Raw genomic sequence first — 12,732 nt, forward strand, 5'->3', positions numbered from 1 at the left:
AAGGCCGGGCTGAGGGACCCCCCTTCGCCCTGAGTGCACAAATTTTTGTACACCAGGCCTCTAGTATTCAATAAAATCCCTGTGAAAATTACTGCAAATATAGGGGCGGGGGTTTGTTTTTGTTTTGTTGTGTGCTTTTTTCTTAATTGATATGCTGATTCTAAAATATATATACAAAGGAAAAGGACCTAGAATAGACAAAATACTTTGAAAAAAATAAACAAAGTTGGAAGTCTTACACAAGCCAGTTACAAAACTTACTCTAAAGCTATAGTAACCAAGATAGAATGTTATTGAGGTAATGAATGTCAATAGTAGCATTATTCATAATAGTCACACTGGAAATAATCCATTGACTGATTAAATGGACTATTCTATTGGATTTTCCATTTGGAGAGGATTTGAAATATTCTAAAACATGGGATATCCATATAATGGAATAATATTCAGCAATTTAGTAAAGCAAAATACTAATGCATGTTATAACACAATGAACTTCAAAAACATTAGGCTCAGTGATAGAACCCTTTCCAAAAGCATTATATATCATGTAGTTCCATGATAAAATATCCAGAATGAATGTTTTTATAGGGGAGAAGAGCAGACAAGTGGTTGCCTAAAGCTGAAGGTGGGACTGGGGATTGACTGCTAAAAAGTCGCAAGTGAGTTTCTTGTGTTAATGAAAATGTTCTAAAACTAGGTTATAGTGATAGTTGCACAACTTTATAAATTTACTAAAAAGTATTGAGTTGCATATTTAAAATTAGTTAATTTAGTTTTAAATTTCTTTATAAAGCTTTGTTTAAAAACTAAAGAGAAGAAAATGTTGACTTAGTCCAATCAAATTTCCTTTTTGTGTCATGTGAACTAGAAAACCCAAAGAAATGAACAAACAAAAATATGATTATCTGTGGGAACTAAAGCAGCAAGATTTTAGTAGATTGAGTGGAGACAGCCATGGTGATTTCTAGGCATCCCTATGACATAATAAAAAATATTATGAATAAGTAGGGTTGATAGAGCAGAATGGAGAGAGTACTTGGGGAGATGGAGAAACCTCATGAGCAAGATTAAGTTGTTCATGACAGACAGAGAAGGTAGCAGGACCTAGCACTCCCCTGATTTCTGACGGATTTCCAGTTCTAGTCTACAAATATCTTCATAACGTGCATTTCTCATACCCTGTCCTCCATGATATGAAGGAATCTGTACTTTTATTGAAAATATCCTGACTAGAAAAGCTAGTAATCTGCCATAACAGCATTACCAGATGCCATTCATTTTAAATAATGTATATATATTTGTACATGTCCATAGTCTTTAACAAGAAGCAGTTTCTAAGTCTTTTCTTGGGAGATGTCTTAGGTCAGTGGTCGGCAAACTCATTAGTCAACAGAGCCAAATATCAACAGTAAAATGATTGACATTTCTTTTGAGATCCAAATTTTTTTAAACTTAAACTATATAGTTAGGTACATTCAACTTTAAATTCACAGTTTCGTCTTCCATTTTTCTTTGCTTCTTCTTTGTAGCCATCTCAAACGGGGCACCTAAAAAAATGTTTCATCCTATCTAGTCATAGACAAACATGGCAAATGACTGTACCTTCACTATGCCTCCCATTGGCTAATCAGTGAGATATGCAAATTAACCCAACCAAGATAGTGGCCGGCAACCACACAGCTGAAGCAAGCAGGAGGCTTGCTTGCTCCAGTGATGGAGGAAGCCAAGGTTCCCCGCCTGCTGCGGCCCAGCTCTGAGCTCCGAAAGCAACAAAGTTTCAATTATAGAAGCTAAACAAACTCCAGATACCTGCTTTCAGCAGGCCGTGGCCTCAGAGCTGGAGCGAACAGGAGCCTTGCTCTCAGCTCCAGTAATGGCAACAAAGTTTCAATTATAGAAGGTAAATAAATCCTAGAATAAAAAAAAAAGAAAGAAAGAAAGGAGAGGCTGAGAGCTTCAGTCGCCGGGATTTCTTGTAAGAATGCTTTGTGGGGGGGTAGCTTCATATTAAACCAGTACACTGTAGACCAGTGATGGAGAACCTATGACACGCGTGTCAGAGGTGAAACGCAAACTCATTTTTTTTGGTTGATTTTTCTTTGTTAAATGGCATTTAAATATATAAAATAACTGCTCCCCGCTGGCAAGTGTACATCCCCCGAGGGCAGCTGGGCTGCCAGAGGGATGTCTGATTGCCAGTATAGACCCAATCCCCTGGGGAACAGACCTAAGCCAGCAGGAGGTCATCCCCCGAGGGGTCCCAGACTGCGATAGGGCACAGGCCGGGCTGAGGGACCGTCTCCCCACCCCCTCCCCCGAGTGCACAAATTTTTCTGCACCAGGCCTCTAGTTTTATAATAATAAAGCCACCAACACAAAATAATTACAATTCTTAAATTGATGACAAAAACACCTGTAGGATTTGCAGCTGGCTGGAAAAATACAGGTAACTTTATGCTTCGAGTGGGTACTTTTGTCACCTGCGCACGATTTGCAGGCACAGCTAGCACTAACCACTGCACAATGAGACTGCTGACTGGCTCACTCAACTCCTGCATGAATGGCACATGCCTCCCCCGCACTATACCCCGCAGCCCACCTGCGCTGTGTGGACTGACACCCCCCACTTCTTCTAATGCCACTTCTTCAAAATAGACTCACCCAGGCTGAAAACCGACTTCTGCACATGGGCCACAAATTTTCAATCGCACTGTACATGTGTGCCCACACGTGGTATTTTGTGGAAGAGCCACACTCAAGGGGCCAAAGAGCCGCATGTAGCCTGTGAGCCATGGTTTGCCAACCACTGTCTTAGGTGGAAGGAGATGGCAAGTGGAACCTGTGCATATCCAAGGCCCACTCTTGTCTTGAAACACATCAGGAACATCTGGGTCCCCCCCCTTTTTATTGTAATCATCTTAAGCACAACAGAAAGAAGGTTATTAAGAAGCTAATTTCACACACTAATTGTGAACTAATAATTTTATTTCATGAGACAGTAACCACAAAGAAGGATTTGAGGGGCAGGGTCATTTCTATTTTACATGAAGAACAATTTTTTAGGTTAATATTTGGCTTCTTATAAGTAGAACCTATCTTGTAGGCAATATATGTATGAAAGGTGCCTTTACCAAACCAAAACCTCATAAACCTCATCTCATAATATGATTTCCCCAAATACAAGGAAAAATAAAAGTAAATATGCATCTGCTGTAAAATGTGTAACGTTTGAGGATTACACTCAATTACTTCGCATGTTGCACTAATACATTCAGTGACTGATGAGGACAATGTCATTCAGGTCCATAGTTTATTCAAATTAGCACTTATACAGAAGTGAGTGGCCAACCCCATGAGTCACTTAAAACTGCTAAATTTACTTTGATACATGCAGTGCAATGCCCTCTGCATCTCAGTTCTAGGGACTACTGTATTCATTTGGCTTCTAAACACAGTTAGAAGTGACCAAGTAGTCTAAAAAAAAATACACCCACAAAGCCATTTCTTGAAAAATGAAACACTATGGAAATCAAGATAATGAAATAAGGGGATTTACTGCTGCCCTTTGCATTTGTCATTTGAGTAACAAGATCTGTACTAAGTCCTTTGGAAATTTTGTTATAAAAAATCATTCCTCCCCAGATGGTTCACATTCCTAAAGATGCTTCCTACTTAGCATGGACTCCACTGGATAATAGTGAGTTTATACACATTTCCATTTGTGCATTATGAAACCAGGAGCTTGCCCAGATTCCTAGTTAGCACCCTTTCCATTTCCACCCTCACATACATAAACGTTCAGAAATAGTGGAGCCAGCACAGAGAGGCAGAGAGAGAACAAAACAGTCTATTGGTGGGGAAATTTGAACAGATGAAAACTAATTTTCCTCTTAAACATATGGGCAATGAGTCCTTGAATAGTGACTATCAAATAAAGGCACTGTGGGTACCTTATCTCAGGTGCAGGTTTGATTTGGAGTAAAGAAGAGTTAGTGAGGTTTGCTGCTTTACTCCCCAGAAAGACAGAATGTAGGTCAGAATGAAGTTTGTCCTGAAAACAATTCTAATTTTTCTCATTCTTTTGAAGTCCTCTCTCTCCCTTTCTCTCTCTCTCTCTCTCTCTCTCTCCTCTCCTTCCTTGCTTTTCATCACTTTGAATATCTCATGCCAATCTCTTTTGACTGAAATGTTTCTGGTGAGAGACCCAGACAAGAAAAAGCTAAAGGAGTGAATTACCACCAAACCAGTATTACAAGAACTATTAAAAGTAAGAGAAAGACAAATACCATACTACAGTATTTCACTTATATGTGGAATCTAATGAACAAAATAAACTAACAAAAAGGTTGTGTGGATTTCTCTTATTTTACTCTTTTATTCTGCCTACAGAATATACATTCTTAGAATCCTAGAATTTTTGATATATAAATCCTCATTAATTCAGGGCTCTGACATTATAATGATGTGGTGGCCCTTTGAATTAATTAATTTATTTATTCCCTAAAGATCCTTTGGAAGGCATCTGTGTGCCATGCCTTGTAGCTTCTGGGGGTGTCCAGCAATCCTCTGTATTCCTTAGTTTGTAAATACATGGCTTTAATCTCTGCCTCTGTCTTCACACAGACTTCTCCTATGTCTTTGTCTTTTCTTATAAAGACATTAGAGGCCCGGTGCACAGATTTGCTCACCAGTGGGGTCCCTCAGCCTGATCTGCAGGGATCGGGCCGAAACAAGTCCGGTGCATGGATTCGTCCAGGGCATGTCTGGCCCATCTCACCCAATCTCAATCAGGGCCAATTTGGGCCATCTTGCCCAATCCTGATCAGAGCTGATCAGGGCCGGCATCGGAGGGACCTTGGGAGGGCTCCAGGGCATGTCCAGCCCAGACCACAGCAGAAAGCTAACCTACTGGTCAAGCGTCTGCCCCCTAGTGGTCAGTATGCATCATAGCGACTGGTTGAACAGTCGAACAAATGGTCTGACACTTAGCATATCAGGCTTTTATTATATAGGATGTGTCATTGGATTTAGGGTGCAACCTAATCTAGAAAGATCACTACTGCCAAGCCTCTTTTTTTCTAATAAGGTCACATTTACAAGTTTCAGATGCACATATGTTTCCAGGGAGGGAAGGGGTGTCACTATTTAACCCACTCCAGACCAGATCCTGAATTTATCTTTACTACACGTAGATTTCAATATATTTGTCATTGTCTATATACAGGGCTACTTTTGCTGGGCATTGAGAGGTAATTCAATGGAAGTGTCAATCATAGGAGTCCCCACCTTCTGATATATAAACTGTGGAAGGACTGGGTGTGAAGCTCTGTCATAAAACTACAAATCCTCTCTTCCTGAGTTCCTTATTTCTTGTAATGGCTTGAACATATGGCATCCTCTCTGACTCTTCTTTTTTCCTTTCTTGTGCACATACTAATGATTTCTGAGGAAATAATAGAAAAGAGAAAGGAAGATGGAAGGAAGGAAGCAAAATAAATGCTTTACTCACTGGAAAATGAGTCATTCAGGTTTCAATAATCAGATTTGAAAGCAGGCACAGTGCACACTGTAAGAGATTGACAGGGAAGAAGAGACTATTCTCCAAAGAGAATCTTCCTTTGATAAATTCAGTCTTGGCCACGGAAAAAACGAGGAATAAGATTTTAGATAGAAGGCAAATTAAGATGGACAAAATGCCAATACATGACTTTATTAAGGCAAGTGTTTAGAGAGAAATTCTTGTAAGGATTTTTCCAAGCCAAAGCTTCTGCTATCACAGTATATACAACATTACAGACTTGAAATCTGAAGGGGAAAATCTGGCTGTTGTTAAGTAGAAATGAATAACACTTGTAAGTAATCAGTAGGTTATTAAGTAGGAGTTAATTGCATTTGTATATAATAAGTAGTTCCTCATATGTTTCCTTCTGCACAATTCTTATTTGAATATGGAGTTGATTTCTACACAAAAAGCATAGATAATTGTAGACATTTTAGATATATTCCTGGATGAACATGAGAATAGCTTGTTGTCTAAAAAATTACACAATCCTGCAATTTTTAAGACAACATACCCTTTTCAAAATAAAAGTTGTACATTCTAATCATGCCAAGAGGAACTTAGCTTATTGGTTATAAATAATGATTCTGAAGTAAGATTTCTTAGAGTCAAATAATAGCACAACCATTTGTTTATTTAACTTCTCTGTGCCGCAGTTTTCTCATCCATAAAATATTTTATAATGATGTTATGCCCATCTCAGATTCTTGTGAAGATCAAAAGAGATAAAAACAGTGTATGGCAGGTAAACACAATAAATTAAAGCTCCTATTAATAATAATCCTGTAAAAGCCCGGCATTGTTGGTATTGATGACACCAGTTTCACAAATAAAGAAGCAGGTTCAGAAGATTAAATAACTTGGCCAAGTTTAAATTAAGAAGATGAAATTCAAACCCTCTTTTTCTTGCCTCAAACCCCGTATACTTTATTATACTACACTTGTTCTCACTGCAGCTATTTTACATAAAGTAGCTAAAGGAAGTAGAAAACAACTAGCTTTTAATTGGCTGTATCATATGCTTGACAAGTAGGTGTTCAATAACTGTAACACAAGAGGTTGGCTGAGGGGCTGTTGGCTGACAGACTATAAATCTATGTATGATTCTAACAAGGGTACTGCTCTCCCTGTTGCCCACTATGCCAGACTTAGTCTTGACTTATTCTTGACTCGTGTGTGTGTGTGTGTGTGTGTGTGTGTGTGTGTGTCCTTCCCCTCACATTTGTATGGTCCTCATTTGTTCTTCCCCTTGTTCTGTGTATAACTATATACAGCTCCCAACTTCTTATTCAAATTCTATACATTCATCAAGGGTCTCTATAAGATTTTACCTCAATATTTTCCACAGCTTAATGAGAGTTGCCAGATATGTGTACCATCTGCACTAGTATTTATTTATTTAGTACTTTCTTTAAATTGATGCAACTTTTCTTAAATTTGTTTGAAAAAGAAACCGTTATCTTAAATGCAAAACCAGTTTCACTGGCACAGGCAGGAGCTATCAAATCACTATGATGTAAGCAAAATAAAATTAAATTCTAGCTACATTATGCCGCTTGCCAAAGGCTCTGAGTTTGAGGCTTGCTTGCCCTTGGTTACAAAAAATAAATCAAATACTTACCTGTAGGGGAGATATCATGATCATGAAGGTGGTTTCCCAAGGCCAGGTTTATCCACGGAACTCCAGATGTGCTGACCCCTATCATTTCCCCAGATGTGGGAAAATCAACTGTATCATTTGTGGTCGTGGGGGATTGTGCACTCACTTTCTCCTGAAAAAGGACAAAAAAATCAAGGTAATACCATGATAGGGTATAAATGACATATTTGCATGAAACAAATTTTAAAACTTCCTCATTTAAATCATCAAATAAACTGAAAGAAAGCAAAAGTGGAATAACTTTATAATTGAGTGTTATAATGTTATTTAATGCCACTTTCCAGTACAGCTTATAAAATCTCTCATACAGTGCTATGCATCTCATCCTTTGGAAAACATTAACTTATCTGATCTCCCAGACCCATTATTTCTTTTGTGAACGACTTGATTTATTTATGCCACTTATTTGGGAAGTGTATCATAATGTTTTTTATACGCTACTTAGTTTATATAATTTCTTATAGACACATGCCAAAGGAATCCTCGAGATAACAAAGTCTTAGTCACAAGTCATGGTTCAGCCAACGAGAAATAATCTCACATACAATGACTTGATCCATGCCATGTATTGGAGAATGATAAAGAAAACTTGAATGGTTTATAACAAATTATTTTAAGCAAATTATTTTAAATTCTTTATCAGTAAAGAATTATATTTGTGAGTAACTATTTATTTTTCCTCCTGGACCTGTTAATGATGTTCTGCGTATAACTATATACAACTCTGTATAGCTGGAAACACAATATCCTTTGTAAGAGAAGACTAGTCAGCAAAGTTATTTGTTGTATTGTTGTTTAAGCTTTCTGTTTTAAAAGCTAATTATTTGAGTTAAAGTTTAGCTTTGTATTAATGAGGATTAAAGTTTAGCAGTTTAGAAGTCCATTTGCATTTCTTAAGACTTCAGTATCATATTAGAAAATCAAATTCAACAAACAGATTTAATTTGCCAACCATCCTAAGCTGCTCATCTTTATTAAACACCTGAATTTGAGAATAGGTCAAAAGGGTGCACTGAACTCATTCGCTATTCAACTTGACTCACTTCCTCTGTAGATCAGATCTTGGTCCTTTCTCAACACACATGTGTATTCTGAAAAGTATAAGTAAAAGACAGGAATAATTATAGTTATCTTCACTTTTGGTTAATCCCCATAACTTAGCCATATTCACAGCATTCACCTCAATTATGCTTTTATATCCATAGAATTGACTTCAAATTTGAAAGTGGTATGCCTATGAAAACACAGAATTATTTCTTCAGAATAATTCTACTTGCTTTCTGAAAAATAGTACTATTTTAATATTGATTAAATATTTAAGTTTTGCAGAATTTTGTCCTCAGAATAACAAGATATTCATTCATATATAAAAATATGGTCATCTTAGGACTCAATATATATGCAAAGATTGAATTGGTAGATGAATTTTTTAAATTTTACTACACCTTAAAACATAGTTACTTTTATTTTATATAAGTTTTAACAAGTTCTAAAATTATTATACATTTTTGAAGGCTGAAAAAAAAATACACAACTGAAGGTTAGTCAGAAGGTTTTCCCTCATACAAATTTAAACATTTTTCATTCTTAATGCAGTCTATCAGCAAGAAAGGTTATGACCTGATATTAATAGCCAGAGAAACAAAGGGTTTTTGATTGGCTTTGTATTCTAACCCTCTAGAAGCTGATAAATATTTTATCTGCATCTTCCACATACAGCATTATGCCATGTTCAAAAGTATTTTAACTAGTTTTCAAATGTTGGACTTAATTACATAAACTTTACTTTCAGAATAGTTTAGTGGAAGAAAAGCTGTCTCTTTTAGTAAAAGGAGATGGACACTAGAATCAACAGGCCTGACTTTTAATCATTGTACCCCCTTGAGGAAGTAGTTTTACTTCTCTCAGAAGATGTTTTCAGGTTTCCAAATGAGTATCTCTCTTGTAGACATCAACAAATAATATATGGCACTGATCATAAGAGTTGCTTTAAAAATGGTAGCTATGATTATCCAACTAGCCATTTTAAATAAAGCATTAATTTTCCCTTAAAACTAAATTTAAGTAAGTATGATTAGCCTTAACTGTTAATAATAATAGTAACATTATTATTATTATTATTATTAATTATTGTTATTTTCTACCCTCATTTGTTCATTCCATATGTGTTGTTTTTTTTTACTGGAGATCTATTTTGCCATGTCCTGGTGGTGGGCACTGGAATTGTGGCTTGATTGAAAAACGTAATCTTGGATGGACCTAGAGGGTATTATGCTAAGTAAAATAAGTTGAGCAGAGAAAGACACATTCACTATGATTTAACTTATATGGGGAATCTAAAAAACAAAACAAATGAAAAAACAAAACAGAAACAGACTCATAGAAACAGAAAACAAAGTGATGGTTCCTGGAGGAAGGTAAGTGGGGGGAAAAGGTGAAGGGATATAAACTCTCAGTTATAAAACAAATCATGGGATACAATGCACAGCATAAGGAATATAGTCAATAATGTTGTAATGACTGTATGGTGACAGACAGTTACTAGACATATCGTGGTGATCACATAGTAATGTATATAAATGCCAAATCACTGTTGCACACTGAAAATTATAATATTACATATAAAGTAGACTTTAATTAAAAAATAGAAATCTCTGTCCTCATGGAGCTTACATTCTGACAACAATTTTCTTAAATAAAGTAAATGTTACTGTAGCAATGAAAGTACTGTTGAGCAAATGAAGCAGACTGAAGCAGCCAAGTTTAAGTTTAAAAAGGTTTTTCTGGGTGGCCATTATTGCAGATGTCAAAAGGAGAAGTATGGGTTCCAGATGAATAGTAGCCAATTAAGTGGTGAGAGGTAGTTGAAATATAACTTGAAGCTAGAACTGATGGTGGTGAGAAAAAGAAGAGAATCAAGAAAGGCCACTACTTTTTGTCTTATGTGATGGGGGGTGAGGGGGAAGGCAGGGAGAGAGACGGGGCAATAGTACTATGCATTGAACCAAGGAGGGGGGAGTGTAATTTAAGAATATCAGTCAAGTGACGGTACAAAGAAAGCAAATGGATACTTTAAACATTGTGTGATGCGGGGTGAGGGGAAAGGCAGGGAGAGAGAAGGGGCAATAGTACTATTGAACTAAGGAGGTCGGAGTGTAATTTAAGAATATCAGTCAAGTAAAGGTACAAAGAAAGCAAATGGATACTTTAAACATTTATTATTGGGCTTCTATTTGTTTCAGAAATATTTTCTATATTTTCCACATGGCAAGAATTGTTTATGGTGAATATACTCCAAGTTGCTGAAGTGAACTTTATCATTCCCTCAAGTAATCTGACCTGTAGAGAGCTCCCCTGCATTGTAACCCTAACTTAACTCTGGTGCTGTGTTACATATAGAAATTTTTTGATATTTGCAACCATAGTAAAACAAAGACATTTTTGATATTTTATATATTTAAATGCCATTTAACAAAGAAAAATCAACCAAAAAAATGAGTTTGCGTGTCACCTCTGACACGCGTGTCATAGGTGTTCTAGACTCTCTAAAGCAGGATTCAGCAAATTGTGGCCTGCAGGCCAAATCCAGTCCTCACCTGTTTCTCTAAGTACTGTTTCATTGGAACACAGACACACCTATACTTCAGGTATGATGTGTGGCTGCATTCACACTACAGCTGTAAAGTGGGGTAGTTGCTACAGAGACATGAGCCACAAAGCCGAACCTATTTACTAAGTAGCCCTTTAAGTCAAAGCTGACTGACCCCTGCTCTAAAGTATCTTTTAACCATGAAGCCTCGTGATCTTATTATTTAAGGGAAAGCAAATCACAGATGAGCTAAGTTCTATATTCATTTACCACTTGGAATAATTATGAGTAGATCCGATACTCAGCATTTCACTTTAGTGATTTTCTTTTCTTTTCTTTCCTTTAAAGCTGAAAATCAGAGTTCAGTCAACACAACAGAAAGGTCAGGTAAGTGAATGTTTTTATCCTCTGAGGATGCTTGTGTGTAAAATCTCCAAAACAAGACAAAGTAGGTCAACCAGTTTGAGGGCAGAGTGAAATAGTCCAGGGGAAACATTATATAGCAACTCAGATGTTTATTAGAGCGCAGGTTTAAAAATAAATGCAGGCCAGGGGAACACACAAGAATGTGCCTGAATATTCTGTGGCTTTAGTGAGTGGAACCAGCCTTGGTATGTGGATGAAGCCTGTGGGATTGTCCTCTGACCAGAACCTGCTTTTCCTGGTCTGTTTCTATGGTTGGCATGCCCTCTCCCAGAAGTATAGTGTGTCTATGAGCTGTTTTCTCTGTATTTCCTAACAAAGCCTGTCCTGGCATACAAAGAGATGATGTTATAAACCACAGTTAACAGCCTAAAATATTGTCACGCCAAGAAGTGCTCATGTTTTTGCCATCCGTAGTTTTAAGCGGAATGAATTTCAGGTGATGGGACAGCAGGAACTGAAAATGATAATTGGATAGGGGAAGATGGTAACGTTGAATCTTCCTGTTGTTTCGAAATCAAAAATTATTTGGTGGATTTTTATCTTCTTACATTCTATCTGGTACTTTACTAAATGACAAGTCTCTTAGGTTCTCAATCCTGGTCACCTCTGGTATTTATAAAATGAGAAATATGTGAAATAAATATACAAGATCATGTAACTTTTTTAAAAAAATCAGAAAAATAAAGCCATGAAAATTTTAAGTGAATCTAATAACATTTTCATAGCAAATGGCCTAAATAATCATCATAATCTACCTTCTACTTTTAATGTTCAAGGAATTCAAAACTGAAGTGATTATGCTTTTAACTTTTAACTATTTATTTTCTATATATCTCATGAATGAAGAGTTTATTTTTATATTATTAGTTCTCTGTATCTCATCTCATCACCACGTTTGCATTCTCATCTCCATTGACACAGTCTGGAAATGCACTCGAAAGAGCACTGGAAACAACCTAGCAAAACCAAACATACAGTAGTACATCCAGGCAAAGAGCGCGGCTTGGCTTTGCGGTTGGTGATGCTGTGCGTGTCCGGAGAAGTCCTTCCCTCTGGTCCCCAGACTGGCTCTCCTGGAAGAGCTGCAGAGGGGGAACTGGGAAGCTGCGGAAAGCCTCAGCTCTTTTTAAGGAGGGACTGAGCATCCTTTCTTTTGTTTAGAAAAGTTCCTTTTGTTTACCAAATGCCAGCTTTAGCTATAATTGATTTTTAAATGTAATGAATAGCCCATTTAGAATATTTTAACTTTGAGATATGGAAACGAATTCTCCTAAAACAGACAATAAAATGAGCCAAGGATTTGAATCGTGGACTAGAAAGAAATGACACTAATTTCATAAGCCACAAGAAAAGTCCGCCTCAAGTTTCAGATATATGTTGTGGCTAAAGACTAAATCAAGATTCACTAAAAAATAATAATAATAGCATTTATTAACAAGGTATTCATTTAAACCTCTGTTAACAGCTGTAATTGTGTTTATTTATTTAAAAGTT

The 12,732-nt window shown here is 36.8% G+C and overlaps 1 protein-coding gene across 3 annotated transcripts in view; it reads left to right on the top strand.

Moving 5' to 3' along the window:
* The window catches only part of EMCN (endomucin), a 116,571-nt gene that overhangs the window by 58,834 nt on the left and 45,005 nt on the right, over nucleotides 1–12,732 (top strand). For all 3 annotated transcript variants that reach the window (XM_015569995.1, XM_015569994.1, XM_006772999.2), the window contains exon 5: nucleotides 11,161–11,199. In XM_015569995.1, the coding sequence (XP_015425481.1) occupies nucleotides 11,161–11,199 (39 nt within the window). The remainder of the gene's footprint in view (nucleotides 1–11,160; nucleotides 11,200–12,732) is intronic.

Source organism: Myotis davidii, unplaced genomic scaffold (genome assembly GCF_000327345.1).
Source record: "Myotis davidii unplaced genomic scaffold, ASM32734v1 scaffold226, whole genome shotgun sequence".
Lineage (NCBI taxonomy): Eukaryota > Metazoa > Chordata > Mammalia > Chiroptera > Vespertilionidae > Myotis > Myotis davidii.